Source organism: Lycium ferocissimum, chromosome 2 (genome assembly GCF_029784015.1).
Source record: "Lycium ferocissimum isolate CSIRO_LF1 chromosome 2, AGI_CSIRO_Lferr_CH_V1, whole genome shotgun sequence".
NCBI classification, from domain to species: Eukaryota; Viridiplantae; Streptophyta; class Magnoliopsida; order Solanales; family Solanaceae; genus Lycium; species Lycium ferocissimum.
In genome coordinates this window covers 40,134,779-40,159,410 of record NC_081343.1, presented here as the reverse complement: position 1 = coordinate 40,159,410, position 24,632 = coordinate 40,134,779, and the positions used below count along the sequence as shown (strand labels likewise).

The window sequence follows — 24,632 nt, the reverse complement described above, 5'->3', positions numbered from 1 at the left end:
AAAAATTCCTTTCGTTGTTTCTTTTCATGCCTGGACAGTTTATTTTCCCATTTTACTGTGGAAACTGCATTAAAACCCAAAAAAAAAAAAATGTACCAGCTAGTTTTATAGTATGTGCTGACTTGTCTTCTGGTGTATTCCTAAGCTACTTTTTCAATATTCATGTGCTAGGCCTACCGATCTATCTTATTTTTATGATTATTAATCACATTTTTTTATGAATGGTTATATGGTGTAACGATTACGCAAATTCCAAACTGCAAACTACGAAACAAATGTTGGGTATCTGAGCAAGATTTTTGTGACATCGTTTCAAAGCTGTCACTAGTGGACTAGATTATTACATATGGTATAAAGCCACTTGGCATGCAATGTTAAACAATGGTGGGCATTTGCATTCATTTGGTTTGGGCAAATTTTACATCTTTGAGATGCTGGTGAATTGACAAAAGAAAAGAGACGTTGGTGAGACAAATTAACGTCATCGAGAGTGCTGCGTTCTTAAGGAGGTTGTAGGTAACACCCTAGGGATAAACCAGGTAAAGATTGTGGATATAAACAAATAGATACTAATGACGTGCTTTAAAAGTCGTGCAGGTGTAGGCCCAAAACGAATGGTGTCACTTGTGGCTTGAAATATTATTGCAACAGTAATTTTCAAAGCAACTTGATTATGTATAAATCGTTTAAACACCTAGTTAGTTTACCATAAAATCTGTACTTTCACAATTTGCTTGTTGTTTGAGGTGATGACTGAGTGCAGAGGGGGCCTGGCAATTGTTAAATTAAGAATTCTAGTAATGGGGTTAAAAAGAACAACAACAACATACCTAGTATAATCCCACCAGGTGGGGTTTAGGAAGGGTAGAGTGTACGCAGACCTTCCCCTACCTTGTGACGGGTAAAGGCTTTTTCTGATAGACCCCCAGCTCAAGGATAGATGAAAAAACATCAGTAATAATACACCGTACTAATAAGCAGTAATAACAGCAAGATAATAAAATAACAGAGTAAAGAAACAATCAAATAGTACTAGGGATCTAATAATAAGCAGACGTAACAAAAATACTACTACTCCTAGTACGGAAAAGAAATCCGTATCGCCTCCGAGCAATAGCCCCGAAAATGTTACACGGGAACATATCTCTATCTGCCATTTAAAGCAATTTTTGAGTAGTTTAACTGTTATTCTATAGAAGCTTATATTTAAAGGAGATTTAACAACTTATGCAGACACTGGATATGTTGTTATTTATACACCAAGAAAATTATTTCTAGTATGCAATTATGCACAGTAAAATTTATTTACTAAAGGAATTCAATTAAATCTGACATCATATACCTCGTTACTGGGAGCAGGGTGAGTAGAGTTGGTGAATGTTATATGTGACAATCAGAGTTTACAAGTGCAGGGGTGGGGGTGTGATTCTGAGTGATTTCACATGAGATATCAGACTGGAACAGACAGGCCTTGCCTTTCATGTTATTGTGTCACAATTCCACATGCTTTGTTATGGACGGCTGTGACAACTAGTACTACCACTACTAATTGTCACATGTGCACTATGTCCCTGTAACATGAATGAAGATAAACATAAATGACTTTTCGATTTCCCTACTCTATTTTCTCTAGCAAATAAAATATTAGTAGATCATAAGGTGTTATTTAGCGAACACAATTGAACTCTTTAATATTTGCACTGTGATGAATCTCTGCTTGATTTAATTTCAACATGTTCATTTCATCTACAGTGAGTCCATTGACTGAACCACATGAAAAGTGGGATACACTGTTGGGTCTGAAACATATCACACGTCAACGTTCAAAGATGATATGAAAAAGTATTAGGTTCAATTCTTGAAAGTGATCGGTGTTATTCAGGCAATTAATTGGACAACAATAAAGTTAACTTGTTAAGTAAATGGAGACAGAGAACTATTAGTTCTTTCATCTAACATTTGTTGCTGGGTTTCTTTCTTTGTCTGTCTTAACATAATGTCAGGCCCCAAATTAAATAGTTACACAATAAGTGAAACAGAAAGCAGAAGGATCATCTTTCCCACTATTTGACCCTATACGAGTTCACATTTTAGCTTGGGGTATTTTTATCCAAATTTTGTTTCTGCCTTAAAAATGGTTATCTCTGAAGCACATTTCAAACGATGGCTACGTATTAACAAGCAGTCCAAAAACTGAACGTCAAGACTAACTTTTACCAAATTGGGAACTGACATCGTTGGTTCTGACACCGTCTTGGACAAAGGAGTTTACAAAAGTAGAATACACTTGGTGACAAAATGATAAAACCACACAACAACATAAAAAGGCATGAATTTAAGTCCTCGAATAAAAGGCTCCATGCTTGTACTATAGAAAGCATAAACATAGAATCTTTCTTCAATAACTATGATGATTTAATCCATTGAATGACCCTTATGAAATTCTGGTGAGACCTACCACCTTCTTTGACTGATCCCATAGTCATTTCCTTGAGTTGCAAAGCTCTTTTCCTGAATGCATCATTTCCTAGCAACTGCTCCACCTTATCCTTAATTTCTCCACAACTAATGATCCCATTACCTTCTTTCTTTAGTCCTAATCCAACCTTCCATATATCACAAATATAACTCTGGTTCATATACTGGTCAGCAAAATAAGGCCAACACAATATAGGAACTCCATTGCTTATTGCTTCTATTGTGGAATTCCAACCACAATGGCTAACAAAACAACCTATACTAGGATGACTTAAAACCTTTTGCTGTGGTGCCCAACTCACAATTTTCCCTTTTTGCCTCCCTGTTCTGTCCACATAATTTTTCAAGAAAATATCAGTTTTAGCATCTAGAGCATCACTTCTCACAACCCACAAGAAAGGTTTGTTTGCTACTTCAAGCCCCAATGCTAATTCTTGAAATTGAGCTTCATTGAATATTGTGAAGCTCCCAAAGGCAACATACACAACTGAGCCTAATGGTTGTTGATCAAGCCAGTTTAAGCAAGTTGAGTCCTCAGGCCAGAACGATCCAGCCAATGAATGAGGAGATTCTTTAGAAGAAATACGAGATTGTACTACTGGAGGGGACGTCCTCGGTTCGAGACAATTGCTTGCCAAAAGAGGACCTACAGGCACAATATTAGGTGCTAAGTTGAAGGCTCCTGGTTCAAGTTCATATGTTGAGTTGCAAATCAGCCAATCTGCTGATTTCACAGCTTTGTTGTTGTGAACCATCATGTTAAAAATGATTTTCTGCATTGTCAAATTCCCCATGCGTGTCCAAACTAAATTTGATGTATTCATAATAGGCATAGTTGGTTCAAACTGAAAAGTATGATCCTTTATTGTTGGAGTCCCTGCATTATAGGTTAAAATTTTCATTTGTGGATAAAGAGTTTAAGTTTTATGCACTGATGATATGAGTAAATCTCTATGATAAGTATTATTGTCAATCTGGTAAAAATAGTAACCCCATACAGGTTATGTGGCCCCTTCCTAAAGTATCCTGAAAGGGCAAAGGAACGCAAAGCAACAGGCTTTCATGTGATTGCTTTTCACCAACCAAAAGCCACCAGTACGGCACTAGCAATCTAGTCTAGACGTACTGAACGGGCTCTCGATGGAAAAAGTAATCACATGAAAGTCGGTTGTTTTGCCTTGCATCGCCCTTCTAAGAAGCTTCAGGAAGGCATGGTATAACATATCACATGATAATTGATAATGTAAAAATTCTTTATAGTCGGTGATATGACTTAATCCGAACATAGAAACATAAATTAGTAGAAAGTATTCACCATCATTGTCAATTATGCCATCATCAATCAACTGTGGAATGTTAAAACCAAGAACCAAATTAGCAGCTGCAGCAGTTAAGAAGGCCGCTCTCTTAATTCCCAATTTGGCTGCAAGTTCCATAGCCCATCCAAGGCTCTGATCAGCAATAACACAAGTAATTTTTTCATCCTTAGATGCATTATTTTCTTGTATTAGCTTCTCAATTTTCCCAGGCATGATTTTAAAGATTGCTTCAGATAATTTACCAGGCGCATTCTTATCCTCCCCAGATTCTGATTCATCTAAAATGGAAATCAGATGAATCTGATCATGCAAAGTATTTTTTCCTGCTAAAGAATTTAGAATACACTTGTGAGTGGACTCAATGTTGGCAAAAGTGATTTTGAAGCCATATTTGGCTAAGGATTGAGCTAGCTTCATCAAGGGAATAACATGGCCTTGTACTGGATATGGTATCATCAGTATGTGCAGTTTGCCCATTCTTGTTTTCTTAATCTTTTATGTTCAAATGATAACTTGGAGGTATATGTTTTGGTGGAGAGAGTTGTAAATTTATATGGTCATAGAATTGTGGGAAAAGGTCTAAATTAGCCCTTAACCGTTGCGAAATTGTTCAAATTTGTCCTTCGTTAATAGTTGGGGTCAAATATACTCCTGTTCTTACAAGATTGATCAAATTAATGGAGGTCAAATTTGACCTCAACTATTAAGCATTACCGAAGGGCATATTTTGACCATTTTGCAAAATTCAGGATTATACTTGGACCTCTTCCCTAGAATTATTGTGAGTTCAGGTTATAAGTACCTACGTGTAAAGAATTTTTAAGCTATCAGGTCAGATATGTAGTAAATTAAAAGTAAATATTTAGTAATTACATATTAATTGATAACCTAATGAAATGGTACTTAACATATTATCATAAGCTAACCCCCACTGATAGGGAAATTCTTTACGATTTACAGTGTCATTTCATATCACTTAAATGCAATAATTATCCAATAGCTTTGGTGTTTTGTGCGACATTGAAGTTGAGGAATCTTGTAACATTTCTGTTACACCAAACGACAATTTTTTTTCCTACTATTTAATACTAGTCAAGTTCGTCCTATTTCGGTCTAATTTTGATACTGTGGTTGAAGTCCAAGCAGAGTAAAGACAGCTTTAGAATTCATAAACTAAGAGATCGGATCCAAAAAAAAATGTCCCTGCTGACATATGGAAAACGAAGTTGTGTACGAGAATTAATAAACTTATTATTCCACCTCTAGGTAGGCTCGAATAGATGGACGTCAGCACTTGATTCTCCTCTTTTAACACTTTTTTGTAATTTGGTCCCCAACCCACTATGTTTAAAGATAGACTAAAAACGACATTTGTTTTGTCATAACATCAAAGGGATAATAAATGGAATTGAGATATGAATAGAATGCAATGAAATAGAGTCACTTTGAGGTTTCCTCTAAAATGAGGCAGGTAAGAAAGTCAATATGAAGAAGTTTTGAGAGTTACGAAGGAAATTTCGAGCTCATATTCGTGATGATTTAGATCAGTACTCAAGGTATGCAAATTCAAGACCAAGAAATGGGATTTTAGAAATTTATGGATGGAGAGATGGTTAATCAAGCATTTTTTAGGAATTATGGTGGATTCCATTCACGTCAAATTACTCTTGGGAGACCATTTCTACTAGGAGGTTGCTGCATAAGATACATACTCTTTAGGGAAAGCATTTTTTAATTTACTTTTTCATTAAGGGGACCATCGTTTGGTTCGCATAGTAGATATAATATATGAGTTGTTTAAGCAATTTATTATACAATGAAATATAAATTGTTACTTACGCGAGTATAAGCAATGTGAACTCTAATGAGGATAATCTGCATCGTCTTTTTCACACGACCAACCAAACATTGTAATCCTAGCATAATTTATGCAAAAAATTTATGCTGGAATTATATTTGTTAACAGGTAAACCAAGCTACCCTAAGTGAATATAGACTCCTTAGAGAAGCCAATGTTGTGGCTGATATTTGTCTAAATATGGTTGTAATAGCATTGATCCTACGTTTTGTTTTTCCGCCTTCCTTTGTATATGACTTATGTTAATGACCTTTAAATCAGAGTTAGTATGTAAAACATGTCTTCTGCAGCCAAAAGAAAAAGTAAGACTCCTCAGAGTAATACAACCAATAAAATCAGAAATGACCTTTGTCAAACGACAAGCCCGCCCCAGCATCAGCTTTTTTTTTTATTCTCATCTCCTGATGCAGGAATTCCAAATCTCTGATATGAGGTATGATGTATTATAATTACAACATAACAGCAATAAAATGGACAGAATTCCAATAAGAATATGCAAGTCTTGTATTCTGTAGTATTATTGCCTCAGCCATACTTGATATTCTGGTCCTTTATCAACAAATTTCTGCCAGGTCCCGTCCAAATGAACTTCCTTGGAAGGATTCCAGTCCAAATGACCAAGTTTCATCACAAGGGTATCTCCAATCTGTGCAACGTAACCATCATTATTTGCATGATATATCTTTAAGGGGCTCCGGCAATGGATTCCAGCTCGTCTCCGCGCCTCAATTAACTCATTTATGACATCCCGAATTCCAAAATCATAGAAATGATCATAAAATATTACAGGCTGCAAAAAAATGCATATAAGAATTAGGATCTCTTTTAGCTTTAACTCAATATTGACGGTACATATAACCACCCATATTGGAATTATATATCGACATGCTTTCATCTTGTGAACGTGCATGCATACATCCATGCATAAAGAAACAAAAATTGGCGGGGAGGTAAGAGCCAGTAAGACTAGGTTATAGCAAGAGAGCATTAGTTAGATAGCTCTTAGTGTATGTGTGTGTGTGTGTTGTGTGTATACACGGATACATGTGTGGTGTGGCTGTGTGATGTATAACAACAGACTACAGATTGCTAGTGGCAATCTCTTATGATGTTAGTGTTGAGTAGGTCCCTCAGACATGTGGGGCCCACCAGAGTTGACTAGTAAATACGCGTGGTACTGTTCACACGTAAAAAACGCGGTTTACTGTTTGCAACTGTCCACGCGGTTTACTGTTCACGCGGTGATACTGTTCACGCGGTGTACGCACGGGGTTACTGTTCACGCGTTTTTACGAAGCTTATAAATAGAGTTCTAAGCTTCATTTGGAAAGGACACCAAAAATCTCGCATACAATACATCCGAGTGAGAGCAAAGTGAGGTATTCCATAGATCGTAAGAAAATAGTCTCGTGAAGAAAAATAGAGTGTGAGTGATATTGTACTAAGGTAGGAAAAATCAAAAGAGTGTTTTTCTTTTGTGGGTGTAGTGGTCTTAGGAGTATTTATACTCGTTACTACACAGTGTAAAATTCCTTACTATAGTGATATTAGTCGCTCCTCTGGCGTGATTTTTCCCTTATTCAAGGGTTTCCACGTAAAACCTTGGGGTCATTATAGCTGCATTTTATTCTTGCTAATTTAACCATAAATTAGTGTTCCGCGTTTATCACTAATACCGTGAATATTATTTTTGCGGGGCTATTTTATTCCCAACAAGTGGTATCAGAGCCAAAGTTCCGTCCGAGTATGCTCGTGGTTGCGAAAGACGTCCGAACTTCCACATCAGAAAAGAATTACTTTGGTCTTCGAATAAAATAGTATTTGTATTTGTGATAAACGATGGAAGCCAACACTAGTAGAATGGTTACTTTGAGTGGCGTAAATTATGCCATTTGGAAGGGCAAAATGGAAGATTTGCTCTATGTCAAGAATTTTCATGAACCTGTCTTTGCAAATAAAAAGCCTGATAATAAATCGATGAAGAGTGGAATTTGTTGCATCGGCGTGTTTGCGCTTTATTAGACAAAACAAGGGTTGACGATAATGTGTTGAACCATATTTCTGGGGAGACACATGCTCGGACCCTATGGGAGCATCTTGAAAGTTTGTATGCTCGGAAAACTGGTAACAACAAGATGTTTTTGATAAAGCAAATGCTGGGTTTAAAATACCACGATGGTTCCGCAATGACAGATCATCTGAATATTTTTCAGGGGATCATGAACCAGTTGTCCGCTATGGGCATTAATTTTGATGAAGAAATTCAAGGCTTGTTTTTACTGTTCCCTACCGCATTCTTGGGAAATTATTAGAACTTCATTATCAAATTCGCTCCGATGGTGTGATCTCTATGGATCTTGCCAAGAGCAGTCTTTTAAATGAAGAGATGAGAAGAAAATCTCAAGGTTCCTCCTCAGATGTCTTGGTGGACCGACACTAGGGGAGAGGCAAGAATCGTGGTTCTCAAAAATAGAGAGAGCATCATAGAAGCAAATCCAGAAGCAGACTTAAAGATATTGAGTGCTATCATTGCGGGAAAAAAGGGCACACAAAGAAGTTCTGCCAGATTTTGAAAAAGGAGAATAGAGATAAGGAGGAAAAGAAAGAAGATGGCAATCGTGTTGCCGCTGTCACTACAGAAGATCTTGTTACTATCCTTGATGCGGATCTGATAAATATTGCTTGTGATGAGTCAAGCTGGGTTGTGGACAGTGGTGCCGCATCTCATGTGACATCACGGAAGGAATTTTTCTCATCCTATACTCCGGTGACTTTGGAACTTTGAGCGGGTAATGAGATCGTATCTGTGGTGGCCGGTGTTGGAACGATTTGTTTGAAAACTAGTATTGGAACTAAACTAGTTTTAAACAATGTAAAGCATGCACCTGATGTTCGTTTGCACTTGATCTCTGTCGGTATTTTGGATGATGAGGGATATGTCAGTACCAATGGTGCTGGAAAGTGGAAGCTCACTAAGGGTTCCATGATTGTGGCTCGGGGCGAAAAGCGTTGTGGTCTATACTGGACTACGGCCTCTCACCGTGTTGATATAGTGAATGCACCGAGATCAATAGCTCTTCAACATTATGGCATAAGAGGCTTAGCCACATTAGTGAGAAAGGACTAAATGTTCTAGCCAAAAAGAAATTATTGTCAAATTTCGAAAGTGCTAAATTAGAAAAGTGTGAGCACTGCTTGGCTGGAAAACAAAATAGAGTTTTTTCAAGTCTCATCCTCCTTCAAGAAAGACAAGAGTTGCTTGAGTTGGTGCATTCGATTTATGTGGTCCAATGAAGACAAGGACTTTGGGTGGTGCACTTTACTTCGCTACCTTTATTGATGATTGCTCAAGGAAACTTTGGGTCTACGTCTTAAAGACTAAAGACCAAGTGTTGGTGTCTTTCGCGCTTTCGTGCCTCAAATGAAAGAGAAAGCTGGAAAGAAGCTGAAGTGTATTCGTACCGATAACGGTGGTGAATATTGTGGACCGTTTGACGAATACTGCAAGCAACAGGGTATCAGACACCAGAAGACTCCTCCTAAGACTCCTCAGCTTAATGGTTTAGCAGAGAGGATGAACAGGACCTTGATGGAAAGAGTCAGATGTTTGCTTTCTGAAGCAAAGTTGCCGAATTCCTTTTGGGGTGAGGCTTTATTGACCGCCGCACATGTTATTAATCTATCCCCTGCGGTTGCTTTGCAAAGTGATGTTCCAAACGAGTTTGGTATGGCTTTTCAACCACTTGAAAGTGTTTGGTTGCAAAGCTTTTGTACATGTGCCTAAAGATGAGAGGTCAAAATTAACTGCCAAGACAAGGCGAAGGCATCTTCATCTAATAGCCTTGATGAGTTTGGTTACGAGCTATATATCCAATTGATAATAAGCTCATAAAAGTCGTGATGTTATCTTCATGGAGGATCAAACCATTGAAGATATTAACAAACGAGAAGATAAAATCTTCAAGTTCAAGGTTTAGTTAATCTTGATCAAGTCCTCATACAAATGTTGATGACGTTGGTGGGCTCGATGACGATGGTGATGCCCAGAATCATGTCCCGCATCGGCATGTTGATGATGATAATGATGTGCTATTGATGAGGTAGATGCTCCTTACTACGTGATGAAGTCGTGGATGACTCGGATATTCCACTTAGAAGGTCTACTAGACAGATGTTCCTTCTTCCGTTATTCACCTAATGAGTATGTATTACTCGGCGATGGGGAGAACTCCGAATGTTAGGAGGAGGCCATGGAAGATGAGCACAAGGATCAATGGATTGAAGCCATGCAAGATGAGATGAAATCTCTGCATGAGAACCATACTTATGAGTTGGTGAAATTGCCTAAGGGCATGAGAGCTTTGAAGAACAAGTGGGTGTTCAAAGTTAAAGCCGAAGAACACAGCTTGAAGCCCAAATACAAAGCTAGATTGGTTGTTAAGGGATTTGGTCAAAGGAAAGGTATTGACTTTGACGAAATATTTTCTCTGTTAAAGGAAAATGTCCTCCATTCGGACAGCTCTTGGTTTGATCGCTAGTCTTGATTTGGAGATTGAGCGGATGGATGTGAAGACTGCTTTTCTTCATGGTGATTTAGAAGAGGAGATTTATATGGAACAACCTCGAGGGCTTCAAGGAAAAAGGTAAAGAAAATTTTGTATGCAAACTTAAGAAGAGTCTATATGGATTAAGCAAGCTCCCGCACGGGTACAAGAAGTTTGAGTCTGTTATGGGGGAGCAAGGCTACAAGAAGACTTCTTCAGATCACTGTGTGTTTGTACAAAGATTTTCTCATGATGACTTTATCATCCTTCTGCTATATGTGGATGATATGTTGATTGTAGGCAAGAATGCTTCCAGATCGACGAGTTGAAGAAACGATTGAGTAAGTCTTTTGCAATGAAAGACTTGGGTCATGCTAAACAGATTTTGGGCATGAGAATTACTCGTTCAAGAGATGAAAGAAAGCTTTATTTGTCACAAGAAAGGTACATAGAACGTGTACTAGAGCGCTTCAATATGAAGAATGCTAAGTGGGTTAGCACACCTCTCCCTGGTCATCTGAAACTGAGCAAAGAGATGTGTCCTACAACAACGGAGGAAAAAGAGAGAATGGCCAAGATTCCTTATTCTCTCGCCGTCGGAAGTTTGATGTATGCAATGGTATGCACTCGACCGGATATTGCTCATGCGATCGGTGTTGTTAGCAGATTTCGAAAATCCAGGGAAAAAGCATTGGGAAGTTTAAGTGGATACTCGGTATCTAAGAGGAAGCTCGGATGAATGCTTGTGTTTTGGAGGATCAAATCCAATTTTGAAGGGCTATACGGATTCGATATGGCAGGTGACCTTGATAACGAGAAAATCCACTACTGGATATTTGTTTACTTTTTCAGGGGGAGCTATATCATGGCAGTCAAAGTTGCAGAAGTGTGTCGCACTGTCTACAACGGAAGCGGAGTATATTGCGGCTACTGAAGCTGGCAAAGAAATGATATGGCTCAAGAGATTCCTTCAAGAACTTGGATTGCAGCAAATGGAGTATATTGTCTATTGCGACAGTCAGAGTGCAATAGACTTGAGCAAGAACTCGATGTACCGTGCGAGAACAAAACACGTTGATGTCGATATCACGGATTCGTGATGCTACGGAGACAAAAAGATTCCGATTGAAAGAAAATCCACACAGATGGAAATGCGGTGATATGATGACAAAGGCGGTCTCAAGGCAAAAGCTTGAAGTTTGTTCCAAGCTATCAATGAGCTTCGGTGATTCACGAGAACATTCTTCCCCGTATCGTCGGGAAGGGAGAATTGTTGAGTAGGTCCCTCGCACATGGGGGCCCACCAGGTTGAATAGTAAATACGCGTGGTATCGTTTCACACGTATAAAACGCGGTTTCCGTTTGTTTCGGCCCACGCGGTTTGCGCTTCACGCGGTGCCATATCGCTCACGCGGGTTACTTGTTCACGCGTTTTAAAAGCTTATAAATAGAGTTCTAAGCTTCATTTGGAAAGGACACCAAAAATCTCGACAATACATCGAGTGAGAGCAAAGTGAGGTATTCCATAGATCGTAAGAAAATAGTCTCGAAGAAAAATAGAGTGTGAGTGATATTGTAGTAAGGTGGGAAAAATCAAAAGAGTGTTTTTCTTTTGTGGGTGTAATGGTCTTAAAGAGTATTTATACTGCGTTACTACACTGTAAAAATTCCTTACTATAGTGATATCAGCTGCTCCTCTGCATGCGTGGTTTTTCCCTTATTCGGGAAGGGTTTCCACGTAAAACCTTGGTGTCATTATAGCGCATTTTATTCTTGCTAATTTAACCATAAATTAGTGTTCCGCGTTTATCACTAATACCGTGAATATTATTTTTGCGGGGCTATTTTATTCCCAACAGTTAGGCGACATGAGTCCATCTTCAATTTAACAAGGTAGTACGTAGTGGTAAATCCTTCCAGTATGTTTAATTACATGACACTTCTCATTTTCTCATAAAAATCTACAGTCCACGGTTCCGCTAGCTCACTAGTGTACTCAGTTTAGATCTCACGAGACCTTTTCTAGTTTAAATGCTACTAATTGAATGACAAGGGTAAAAGATAATTGAAGGTTATCTGGTAAAAGGAAAAAACAATAGAGCTTTAGCTGCTCAGTTTACTTTGGAGAACGATTTTTTCTCTTCTCCTACTTCTGAACGATTTTTTATCTTCTCCTACTTCTAGGATCTACCACAAAAATAAGAGAAAACAAAGATTACCGTTCCAGGGTGGGTTAAAATGTATGCATATCCTTGAGTAAGCTTATCCCGTGGAAATGGCCAATGGCCCTGAAAGAAAGGAATATTTTTTGTTATTACATGAAAACATATTTGTGCCAGAATCACAATAATTAGATCATCCAACTTGCAGCATTCAGTGAGCCAAATGCATGAAAGCAAATTACTTTTCAGTTCACAAAGCAGATAAAAATACTATAAATAGTGCATACAAACAACTACCACTCCTCAATACCAAGAAAGTTGAAGTCGGCTATATGAATCATCATTGTTCATGTTGCTCAATGTAAGCTCATCTCTACATAGTGCATGGCAACTAAATTTCAAGTCATTCAGAAAAAAAATTATAGCTCAGAACTATGAATTTTGCTAAAGACATTTGTTAAGCTTTATAAAATTTGGAGGGCATATTAGAGGGATCTACTTAATCTTTTGGCCAAATGTAAGGATGTTTTGAGCCAAAAACTCTGAACGAAGGTTTCTTATCGAAAAAAAAAAAAGTGAAGGTGTAATATAGGTGAATGTCAACATATTTAACCTCCATGGCAGTGCATTTAAATTGGAGCATGTGTCTCACTGAACGAGTGAGAGCACAAGCAGACATGTACATCTGTGTGTTACGTGTGTGTTTGCTAGAGCAAGAAAGAGAGAGGACCTGTGTGGATCCAGTATCATGATTCTCCAAGAATGTGACAGCACGTGAGGGCCACCATCCCATCACTCCTGTTGGTTTGCCTTGAGGATCAATTAACCTCCAATATTGGTTATGTAAAGCAGAATGCAATATACCCTGCCAGAAAAATATCATTCACCAACAAGCTGAAAAGCTATCATTAAAACCTTCCTACACTAACATGAAGAAGCAATATAATTTAAATCTGGAGAATGAAAATATTAACCCATAGATACCTTAGCATGAATTATTAAAGGTTGCTTTATTCACGAGTAGATTACGTGGGACAACAGATTACATGGACTATAATTTCCCAGAACTAGTAAGGGGACCCAGAGAAGGTCAACGTCTCTATAATCCCATGAATTTCTGGTAATGCTCTATAAACTCATGATTGATTCATACGAATGTCAAGGTGGGAGTAGAGACTTGATTCATTTTAGAAAGTACCCTTCGTTTCAATGTGTCAGGTAATTCATGTGGCAAAAATAATTTACACACGTGCAATCAATAATGGGAATGAAACTATAAAAGTAAATCAAATTAGGCGGAAATTTATGCATCATATCATTCAGGTGTTTATTCAAAAATAATTTGAATACATACAATAAACATTTAGGAACTAAAAACAAAATACCATTTGCTACACGTCAAATTTTGAATTTGCTCAACAGACAAACAAATTGGAGATGAAAGTTTTAGTCAGAAATGACAGAGTGGCTAGACGTGGGATAAGGAAAAATGGAGAAAATACCTCTTATCAGGGGAAAAAGGAGGGCAAACATGGAATTAACTCAGATGCCTTTAAAGTAGGGGGTTGATAATTTATCTTTAGAAGGTCACTCATGGTTTGAAAAGGTAAAAGAGAAAGTACTGGTTTGACAGTAAGGCTACAACCAGCTATAGGGATATAGACTTAGATGGTCACTCAGCCCAATTATCTGGAAGGCACCAACTACCCTCTTCCTCTTATCAACAGACATATGGCACCTTAGATTCTATCACCTAACCACTTCATGGTCACACAAATATACGGATAAGAGTTAGTCACAGGTTTTCCGGACAATCTTAAAATGTCAACATGCCCACAAGCCAACCACATGATAGATCTCCTTATCCACTATATTGTCTCATATGTGTTAAGACCCAATTGAAGTGGTAGATTTTCTCGCAGTTTACAGGATTTGAATGTATCCAAAAGAATCATTGTTTCTAAGACACATAAAAGCAGCAAATATGTGATTCTTGACACGGAAAAACAGTCAATGAACTGAAGGGTTGTTTCTCCTCAACTTCAATCTTGGTAAATACTTCAATTTATACATTCAACTGCATTGGCCTTGAAAATATTGTGTAATATTGAATAAGTTTTTTTTTTTTTGATGACATGGGAACCCGCAGCCGCTACCCTTTGGGTGAGCACAGGGTAAACCCAGCTCCATAGAATAAGTTTTGTCCAACCAGTGAAAGAAGGCTTGCACTCCCTTAGTGCTTTTGTGAATAAAATGTTACCAGTCTCAAAAAAAAGTTTTGTCCAACCAGTGGGACAAGGGTATGAAAGTACACAAAAAAACTGCTAGCAATCAAGCATACTCCTACATATACATAACCATTTTGATACTCATCCAAACCCACGTACCATATTAATTACTCTACTTGATTCAAAAAACAGAGGCACAAGAAAAGAAAAAAAGGACGGTCATGTATGTCATTTCCAAATGATTGAGATGCTTAATCATATGAGGGGATAGGGAAACCTACAAATAAAAGATGCTCTAACAGAAGTACCTTTGTTGTGACATCAAATGCTGAAGAGCTCCCGCCAGTAGCATTGATCCAGTTAACTATGCGTTGGCGATGGGCATCTGGATGCATCAGAACAACACAAATCTACTTTTATAGAGGACTGGTGGATGTTCCACATAAAATATTTAAAGTTGCATGTCCTCAATGTTCAAGGACATTGACACCTAAATAGTACAAACACTGAACAGAGTAGAGAAATGATAATGGCTAGCACACACATTTGGCAATTTGCTCGAACAAATATCAAAAGTACACAGTTAAAAGAATTTGCATAAAATGGAAAAATCAGTTGTCTATGTCATAACCCAAAATTTTTTTCTTTGACAATCCAAGCTGACCAATTAGTCAAATCTATGGCTACATATAACAAGAATCTCACCTTGGTTGTAACTCAAGTTTCCACCTTCATAAGCGAGACTATCCCAATACTCGCCAATAGAAAATGCAGGATTTGATGCTTCTATATATTCTTTTATATATCCCCCTGAGAAGCCCCTGCGGACAAGAAAGAGCCCGTATTACTACAAATGACAAAAGGTATCATACCGAGCAGAAAGATTCCAAGGATTGGATAGATCAGCCAGTTTTAAGAAAATATCCCAGAGTACCTACTGAAATTGAAGTTAAATGCTCCAGGAATTCATTAATAACAGTGCCATGTCAGTTTCCCTCCTAAGATCTCATTCAAAATGGCCCTTACATTTTCATTCTGGGCCACAGCATACTAGCTAAAGGATAATGGATTAAAATGGAGATCAAATTGGAGATGAAAAATAGCTCCACAAGAGGTCTGATGTCTGATATATGATCACCATTTTCAAGAATTCTGTGGAATTGAATATGTGACTACAAGTTTCCACCTTATCTTCATTTAGTTTCCACCGTCAGGGGAGACAGAAAGAACAAACGGAGATACAAAAAAAATTTGCAGCTAACAAACTTCAGAAAGGAAAAGCTAGTATGAATAAAGAACAAGCAGGTAATGTGGTAGAAACACATATTGCAACAAGACACTTCTGTTTTTCCTTTTCTGATTCTCTAATTTTATACCAGTATGATGTAAGTGTTTACAGACACCTAAACTTGTATTTTGAAATGGGAAATAGAAGTAATAAGTTCAATAGTATTAAAACCAACAAGCATTACAGCTTCACCTCACAAAGTCAAGGCGCCACCCATCAAAACCAACATCATTTCGGAGCCAATTTAGCCACTTTTTGATATCTTCTCGTACAAATTCCTGGGAATGATCGATGTTTGGTGCAGCATGAAAAATATCACCTACACTTCAAACACAAACAAAGAGGGGTAACCAGAAAAATCCTGTAAGAAGGAAACACTTATAGTCTCTTCTCATAAATCTATGAAGCTCATAAAATCTGATATACAGGTGAAGAACATCAATTTTAGAGAGTATCCAGGAATCAAAAAAGTTATGCACCAAAACTGGACTAAACTCTAGATAATTCCTCGCCTTCACCATTCTACACAGTCATAAGCATACTCTACTGTCTTGCAAAAACTTATACTAATCTGAGCAGAAGCTATACACATTGGTGTTCTCAGAAAAGAAAATACAATAAAAGATGTGACAATACAAGAATATTTTGGCCAGTCCTTTAACATAATAAAGTACATGGTGAAAGGCACAAATAAGAAGTGTATATGAGCAAAGGTGTAAACAATTGAAAAGAACAACAACAAGCATTTATAATGTTTAGCCAAAAAGGAGTCCATTAGCTGAAATAGCTTTGGTAGTTGCTTTAATCAAAGATTGGACAAAGATATGTGACACTGAAATAGCGTGTTTTTCAATTGCATGGACAACTAAAGAAATATCGAAGGCTGAAATAGGAAGCTTATGGTGCAAAGATGAAAACAATTTAAAAGAGCATCAATGACAGTATTTATCTCCATAAACTTTAAAATATCTAAGATTGCACACACTAAGTTGTAGTAGCTCTCTAATATCTTAATGTTCTTATAAAACTTTTCTCATCTGGCAATAAAGCATGTGATATTTACAAAAAGATCCCATATGTTTCATGGAGAGAATTCATACCACTTGAAGGATTTCCGCGGCCTTGAAAATTTGGGTCATCACACACAATTGCTTCAGGTCCCCATGCAAGCTTGCCTCCAAAAATGTTCCAAACACCATTTGGACTCTACAATCATCCAATCAGGTGAGAGTATCTATCAAGACTTGCAGCATTAGTTTGAGTCAAAAGGATCATTACACCCGTTAGTTCATCTTTGACTTACTCCAAAGCGGTACTTATAAATTTTTTTATACAAAATGTACAATCTCAAGGAGCAGAGGAATTACACACCCACAAAATATTGGGTAGAGACCAGAGATGGCAATGTTAGTTTAGAAGAATATGTTCTTTCATACAGACATACAGAGAGGACACAGGCAATTATGGAACAAAGACCTTCGTAACAGATAAAGCAAACTATATACACTGAAGAACTTGGACCAACTTCAAAATGCCATGTCAAATGATATTTAAATCACTGTCAGCAAGCAAAATGGAATGGTGTTCGAAGCATGACTTCCAAACAACTCATACTTGCTTCTAGCCCTGAAAGGTTTCCTTCATGAACATTTTATTTCCAAACAAAACAAAGCTAACATAATCACAGATTTATAAAGAAACAAGAACAGCAATTTAGAAAATGATTACCTGTTTGTGAGCACATCGATGGTTCAAAACAACATCTCCCAAGGCCTGTAAACACAAGCAGAACAGCTATATGATAAACCACATTGTTCTGCACCTATCAGCAGCTTAATAACCTCTACATAATTCAGAAATCACTAATTTGGTGTAATAGATTACATAATATGCACTAGCAGCAGAAATATAGGAAATTCCATTTTGATGCACTAGCAGCAGACATATATTACTCATTAACGGAAGCTAAAACATAACTGCAAGAAAATGACATGCATTTTCAAGCTGTTGATGATTTTCATTTCATGCAAAAAGAATACATGAGAAAAACCATGCAATGCTAAATTAAAGGATCACGGTAACTGTCTGAATACAAAATATTAAACTAAAAGTGCCAGGAATAACAAGTCAATCACTAATTAGATACAGACCAAAAGATCTTGGTTATGCATCTCTTCTATGCAGCTTCTAAGCTCTTCCAAGGAACCATAAGCAGAATTCAAGTTGTAAAGATCAGAAGGCATGTAACCTGCAACAATCCTCTGTTATTTACAACAGAACAAGAGAAGCCCTGAATTGTTTATTTTATTTTCCAACGAACTAATAATATTATTAACAAAAAGGGCATAAACTAGCCCGTATATATACCAAAAAATAGAAAATCCTACAAGAATACATGATTTTCTATGAAAGCCACCCAATCATCTATACAAAAAATAACCTCATGGGTGCACCAAAAAGAAGAAGCCCTGAATTTTATTTAACCAAATAATTTTATATAAGGTAGTTAATTCAGTTTGTTAAGAAGCATTTCTTCGCCTCGTTTATAACATTCAATATATATGGAGATTGTTCAATTATTAAAAACTCTTCCAAAACAAATAACAAGATGAACTAAGAAAAATCATCTCGAAAATGATAAAATTGTGAAACATATGTTGTTATTAGCAGTTCCCATTTGTCTTCTAAAGCTAAACTGATCAAAGAGGTCAAAACCTTGAGGGGCAACTGATTCTGTTGGTGGTGGAAGCCAAACCGCTGTGATACCGCAGCGGGACAAATCAGCAGCTTTACTAGCAAGCTCAAGATACCACTGTCTTCTCCAGCTTTCCCAATTGAAACCTTGGAACTTCAAAATCAAATAGAGCATTATAGCTACTAAGGATTGAAAAAAAGAGACTGGCATGTAAAAAGAAATAGAGGCAACAGTAATAATAGTGATGTAATGCCAATGAAGAAACAGGTATCCTGAGTGAGCCCCTGGAAGAGGATGAAAATTTCAGATAAACATTGGCTGCAACAAGAACTTCATAGAAGGTTTTTTTTTTTTTTTTTTTTTGACTCATAGAAGTTTTGAAAGCCTTGAAGTGAATTTCTAGCCATTAGATGATGATGAAAATGGTGGTGGTGCTAGTGCTGGTGGTCGTGATAATGATGATGACGATGACAGTAATAACAATAATAATGATGATAAAAGTAATAATAATAATAATAACAACAACAACCACAACAACAAACAATAATAATAATAATAACAACAACAACATTGACGATAATTAACGGTTAAAACACAAAGTATATAACTTCCTCCTCCCAAATTGAACATCTTCTTTTGACTTTGTTTATTGAGGAAAACGATAAAAAAGTTATTTTTTTACTCTTGGGGAAACATGTGGTGCACAATACTGTTTCCTTGTTCACCTAGAATAGAATAAAATAGGGAAAAGGTCTTTTTGCAAAGAATAGAATAGAGAAAAGGCTTTTTTTTGCAAAGAATACATGTGGTTCCATATAACTTTTCGAGTTAAAATATTCTTAAAAGGATTTTCTTTTAAGATAATGGACACTAGTCTGGGACAAAGTAAAAAAGGATAGGTGGACATCCTAGTTAGGACTGATGAAGTAAGAAATATGGTTAAACTATAAAGTTCACTGCAGAATTTTGATTTTTCACCTTTAAATATGTATTCTTGTCCACTGACTCAGTAGTAGGTAGTATCTGAGAGTCCAGTTAAAGTCAAGCATTGATTGCAGGAATAGAACATCGGGAGCCAAAAAGGAGGATATACTTAGATGAAGGGTAGCTTTATACCTATGTAATCATCTGTATTATATTCTACATTTCTGTAGAAAATAAACTAGTGAAATAATATGCGCCGCTGAAGTGGAAATTCCCTGCTCAATGAAGAAATCCAGTGCACAAGCCTCTCACATAGCAGGGTCTTAGGAGGTCAGGCTGTCCCAGGTGTAGACTTTTGTGGCCCATGATTCTACTATTTCTTCTACTCAGTCCAGGTTAGGATGAAATCTAAACTTTCAGTAAGAATACTTCATAGCATGTAACAACTCTATTAACTTGTCAATATGACATATCATATCCACATTGACAACACCTTTCTCACAATAGTTTAAATTGGAAAATTTTAGAAGCAAGGCCTTTTTCTGTGTTCTGTTTATAAAACAGCTATTGCAGGGTAGAAACAATATTTAAATGAAAAAATCTATGTAAATCAAACTAATGTGTCAGCTAGTTCTCAAAGAAGGAAATTAATTACTTCAGTTTGCTTGGCATTTGAAAAGATGAAGTTATATCAATGAGCAGTTATATTTTTTTTAAATCTATCAAATAGAGTTAGAGAGAGGGAAAAGATACAATATTCATCCGAGTCACAACAGAAACTTAAATTTAGCAGTCAAATCAATTATAAGTTGATGCAAGCCAAAACTAAGTCAAAACAAATCAACATGAATCAGGATGTCTTTGGCCCTGAAAATGCTTTGGAAAAAGAGAGCCCCATCTGAAATAGCATGTTTTAGGTGGACTGGTTCTCATGCTACATGCTTGACTCGGAATAATTTGCAGAAGAGAGGCTTTACTTTATGTAACTGGTGTTTTCTGCGTGAAGGATCAGCTGAATCCATGCACCACTTGTTGTGGCATTGTAGCAGCCAACATGGAAGATCTGGACTTTATTTTTAAACATATTTGATGTACATTGGGTGATGCCATAGAACTTCAAAAATCTACTTAATATATGGCAGGCACAGAATTTGGAGAAAAGGTTGGAGAAGATATGGAAATTGATCACTTTATGCATCATTTGGACAGTATGGCGAGAGAGAAACAGAAGATGTTTCAAGGGAAAGAAGGGGCCGATTTCTTATGTAAGATAAAAGTGTTTACAGAGTCTTGGCATAGGGGATGTACAAACACCCCGGACAAAAATCCTGTATATTTAGGGTAAATTTTATATGTTTATGTACATTTATTAACTTTTGAACACCCGCATATTGAGTTTATTTAGGTTCAATTATTTTTTCGAACACCCTGGTGACTTGTTTGAGTCTGTATTCAGCGCAATTGAGTTTCGGGACTTGTTTGAGTCTGCTATTGTATAATATTTGTATAAAGTCCAGCTTCTTTTTGTACTTCTGCATTACCCCTTTGGTAATGCTATTATTAAATGAATTACTTTTATCTTATACGGAAAAAAAAAAACTAATCAAAATGAAAGCTGGTATACTGACCACAATCTCTCGTCCAGTACCCGTCCCTGATTCTGCATGCAACAAGTCAAATTATACATGATTAAGCATTTCGCTTGAAAACACTGCTTCGCAAGTGAAATAAAATAAGATTATCTGACATGAATAGCTACCTAATTTTGTTTCTTCCGGAGTTCTCTGCCATTTAACTGTCTTCCGTTGAAGAGCACGTTCCAAAGCCTTCCGCTTCTTTTCAATAACTTCTTTCTCAATCACATGCTCAACTAGCGCATCTCCTTCCTTTAGCTTTTCTTGGGCGATAGACCATACTTCATCGGGTTTCGGTAAGTCCAAAGTTTTAAATCCTGATGTCACGACTTCAGGTACATGAGTTTTCCTAGGTGGAAACCTGGGACGGATAGAGCGTATCCTCCTTGCCATCCACTCAGGTGTTGGCCTGCGAGGACCATCAGTTAAAAGTCTCCATTTCTGTGAATCACCATCCATAAGAAAATCTATTCTTCCACCATTAACACAATAAATAGCTTCCTCATCCCCTTCTTCTGAAGAACTTTTCCTTTGTAACAAATCCTCAGCCATTTCTGCTCTTTGCCTCCACGTTTTCGAAGCAGCTTCAGCTGCTCTCAAAGATCTCTGCAGTGCTTCACATCTTCGCATATATGCCTCATCTTGTGAACGTGCTGTTTCTTTTGCTGCTTCAATGGCAGCCTTCATCCTCTCTAGCTCAAGCTTAAATGCCTTTGAAGCTGCCTTCTTTTTCTCCGTAGCATCTTTTCTCATTTTCTCTAATGATGATTTTATTTCCTCCTCCTGTTGGAATGCTGCTTTTCTGCTTGATTCCTGAAACTCAAGCAATAACTTCTCAACATCATTTGCACGGAGTTCGTATGCTTTTGCTTCTTTTCGTGCTTGCTTTAGCTCTAATTTTAATCTGTCAATCTCATTTCTGTAAACCAGTAATTGAGACTCCAAGTCATTCACAGTGTTGCTTAACTTGATAATCTGGGACTCGAGTGGTATGATCTCATCAACCCGATCCATATTATCTAGAAATGCAGCCATGGCATTTGTTGTATGGTCTCCGGCTGATTCAGCTACAGCTAAAGCCTTTTCTATGGCATCTTTAGACTGTTGTAGAACAGAGGTTATGGCCCCTTCAGAGGCAGTCCTTATTTGCTCTTCAATTTGAAAAGCTGCCTCTGCTGCAGAAGTTTCAGCAGCTGAAACTCGTAATTGTGCATCTTCGAGTATGTGACAAGTTGCCTGCTGAAAAGCAATCTCAGCAAGCTTCTCAACTTGAACTGCAAGTTCAACAGCATCTTGTTTTGCCAGGACCAACTTAGATTCCAACTTAAACTTCTGCTCCAAAGACTCTTCTAGCTTCCTGTTAAATAGGTCTTTGGCAGCCTCAAGTTCTGATATGGCCAAATCCTTATCATGCATTACGGTGGACAAATACTCCTTCTGTTTTGCCTCAGAGTGAGCTAACTTTTCAAGCAATTGATCTCTTTCCTTTTCAATGGTTTCGTTTCTGGCTTGAGCATCAGAGAGAGCTTTCCTACTTGACAACAGTTCATTATCATCAATGCCTACTACTTTGCTACTCCCTAATGAATTACCATCCCCATCATCAAGGAAGTCTGTGAGAGCTTCGGTTGAGTCATCCTGAAGTAAAAAAGAAAGTTTCAATTGTAGTGGTCGCTAGCACCCTAAATCAGTTAAATAACAAATAAAAAGATACTCGTAGAAGGCATAGAAATGCAAACCATGCTCGAGAAAACAACATGTCTTGGTTTGCAGAGGCAGGCATCCGCGAACAGAACTTTTCTGAAATAATAAAACTTGCCACTTTTAACCTTCCTTGCATCAAAAAAGTTTTAAACTTTATACACTAGAATAATATCAAACCTTTTCCCACCAGATCGCCTTCTATAGATCATGGAATGTGACTTAACAGCAAAAAATTGAATAGGGTCATGGTGTCTGCGTGAAGAAATGATGGGGTGGTATCTATCATTCCCAAATAATGCATCTGGTAATGTGCTTGTGCCCATATCTTCCTGTCATTTGTCAAGAGATCATTAATTTTTAAAGGTCCAAATTCCACAAACATGGCATCAATCTATCAATCCACTACAACTCAGTCCCAAACTTGTTGGGCATGAAAGTTTTATGAGGTAAGACCAATGTGATAATTTATTGTGGAACTGCATTTATTCGCTTTTGGTTTATTTAGTTACTTGGTTTTAATATATAATAAATTAAGGACTAAACTCCAACTGGTCAAAACTAAGATTGGTAATTTCTGATATTAACTAAAGGTAACTTCTAAATGTGATGGACCCTGAGAGTATAAACTGACATTGTAGAAACTAGTCCTCTCTCTAACCGAAGAAAGAACTTATGTTTCCAACAACTTCAAGCAAGAGGGTGGTGCATAAAGAATACTATTTCTCAAGTTTCGTAGACAAGAAATTTTCGTACTCAACCAATTTCAAGTAATGATCCCTGGGAATAATCAGGGATCAAGTTACACTTTCTAGCTAAAATAATTTTCTTCAAAGATCCTAAATTCAATTATGACATTTATGTTTAGACTGCTGATTTATTAAGTAGGAGTAAGGTCTGCGTACATCCTACCCTCCCCTAACCCCACTTGTGGGATTACACTGGTTATGTAGTTGTTGTCATTGTTGTATGCTAGACAGTTGACTATATAAAATACATGTATGTTAAATTTCTTTCATTCATTTGCACACACTCTTGCTCTTTTCGGGCCCATTTCGTCCCAAAATTCTAAAAACATACTACTTCAAAGAAAAAATTAAACCAGTTGAAGAGCATAACCATAATTTAAGAGTCCTGAAGAAGAATGGGAACATAAAATGGGGTAGAAGAACATGCAGTAATAGCTAAAAGGAATAACACAGTAACAATATGTCAGTACTAACAGGTAATCAAATTTAGAGCTTCATAATTTGATATGAACTCAAAGAGAAATGCTGGTAAAAAAAATCAAATTGATAGGAAAGCATTTTATTAAACCTGATTGGAGATATTTGATACTCAAAATCTGTTAACATAAGAGCCTCATTTAATATTGGAGGAGAACTGAATGTACGGCAATATGGGGGAACAGAGAAGTGGGGGAAATTAAAAAGGTAATGTACTTTTCACTTTTGAGTAGTATGGAGAAAGAAAGGCCACTGATTGTTTAATGAGTGTAAGTTGACTACATTCATGGAAAGACGCAACTGCCCTTTAGCAAACCTCAAATACTTGGGCTGTTTAATTAAAACCGGTCTTCTTTCTGTAAGAAAAAAGGACTCTTAGGGGATTGTAAGTGTTTTAAAAGGAGTTTTTCGGGCGAATTCCGTGCTATACAGGGGGTTGTAAAACTTGTAAGGGCAATTCGCAGGATTGCCCTTCGCCGGAGGTGGCCTTTAATTTTTACCCCTCAGAATGGTGGTCAGGCAGAATTTTACAACTTCTGCCTCACGAAAATTCTGCCTTTCGAAATTTATTTATT

The 24,632-nt window shown here is 37.2% G+C and overlaps 2 protein-coding genes across 2 annotated transcripts; both read right to left on the bottom strand.

Moving 5' to 3' along the window:
• Positions 1–2,136: 2,136 nt before the first annotated feature.
• On the bottom strand, positions 2,137–4,302 carry LOC132048042 (UDP-glycosyltransferase 83A1-like). Its single transcript, XM_059438990.1, has 2 exons — positions 3,794–4,302; positions 2,137–3,355 (listed from the first exon to the last, which is right to left on the bottom strand). Exons 1-2 carry the CDS (start codon positions 4,272–4,274, stop codon positions 2,406–2,408), a joined length of 1,431 nt encoding a protein of 476 aa, XP_059294973.1. The 5' UTR covers positions 4,275–4,302; the 3' UTR covers positions 2,137–2,405.
• A 1,668-nt stretch (positions 4,303–5,970) lies between these two features.
• On the bottom strand, positions 5,971–24,328 carry LOC132037321 (uncharacterized). Its single transcript, XM_059427816.1, has 15 exons — positions 24,149–24,328; positions 23,012–23,163; positions 22,870–22,930; positions 21,256–22,768; positions 21,125–21,156; positions 18,593–18,725; positions 18,028–18,125; positions 17,606–17,650; positions 16,978–17,083; positions 16,070–16,196; positions 15,295–15,410; positions 14,898–14,974; positions 13,092–13,226; positions 12,419–12,487; positions 5,971–6,445 (listed from the first exon to the last, which is right to left on the bottom strand). Exons 2-15 carry the CDS (start codon positions 23,155–23,157, stop codon positions 6,173–6,175), a joined length of 2,931 nt encoding a protein of 976 aa, XP_059283799.1. The 5' UTR covers positions 23,158–23,163; positions 24,149–24,328; the 3' UTR covers positions 5,971–6,172.
• Between the last annotated feature and the right edge of the window lie 304 nt (positions 24,329–24,632).

What these genes read in the sequence shown, in the direction of transcription:
- LOC132037321 (XM_059427816.1), bottom strand. Translation starts at nt 23,157, where the DNA reads ATGGGCACAAGCACATTACCAGATGCATTATTTGGGAATGATAGATAC. An exon ending in ATCGATGTGCTCACAAACAG is followed by an intron (nt 17,084 to 17,605) that starts GTAATCATTTTC and finishes GGATGATTGTAG; the next exon opens with AGTCCAAATGGTGTTTGGAA. An exon ending in TGGCGCCTTGACTTTGTGAG is followed by an intron (nt 15,411 to 16,069) that starts GTGAAGCTGTAA and finishes TCTTGTCCGCAG; the next exon opens with GGGCTTCTCAGGGGGATATA.
- LOC132048042 (XM_059438990.1), bottom strand. Translation starts at nt 4,274, where the DNA reads ATGGGCAAACTGCACATACTGATGATACCATATCCAGTACAAGGCCAT. An exon ending in TGGCATAATTGACAATGATG is followed by an intron (nt 3,356 to 3,793) that starts GTGAATACTTTC and finishes CCTATAATGCAG; the next exon opens with GGACTCCAACAATAAAGGAT.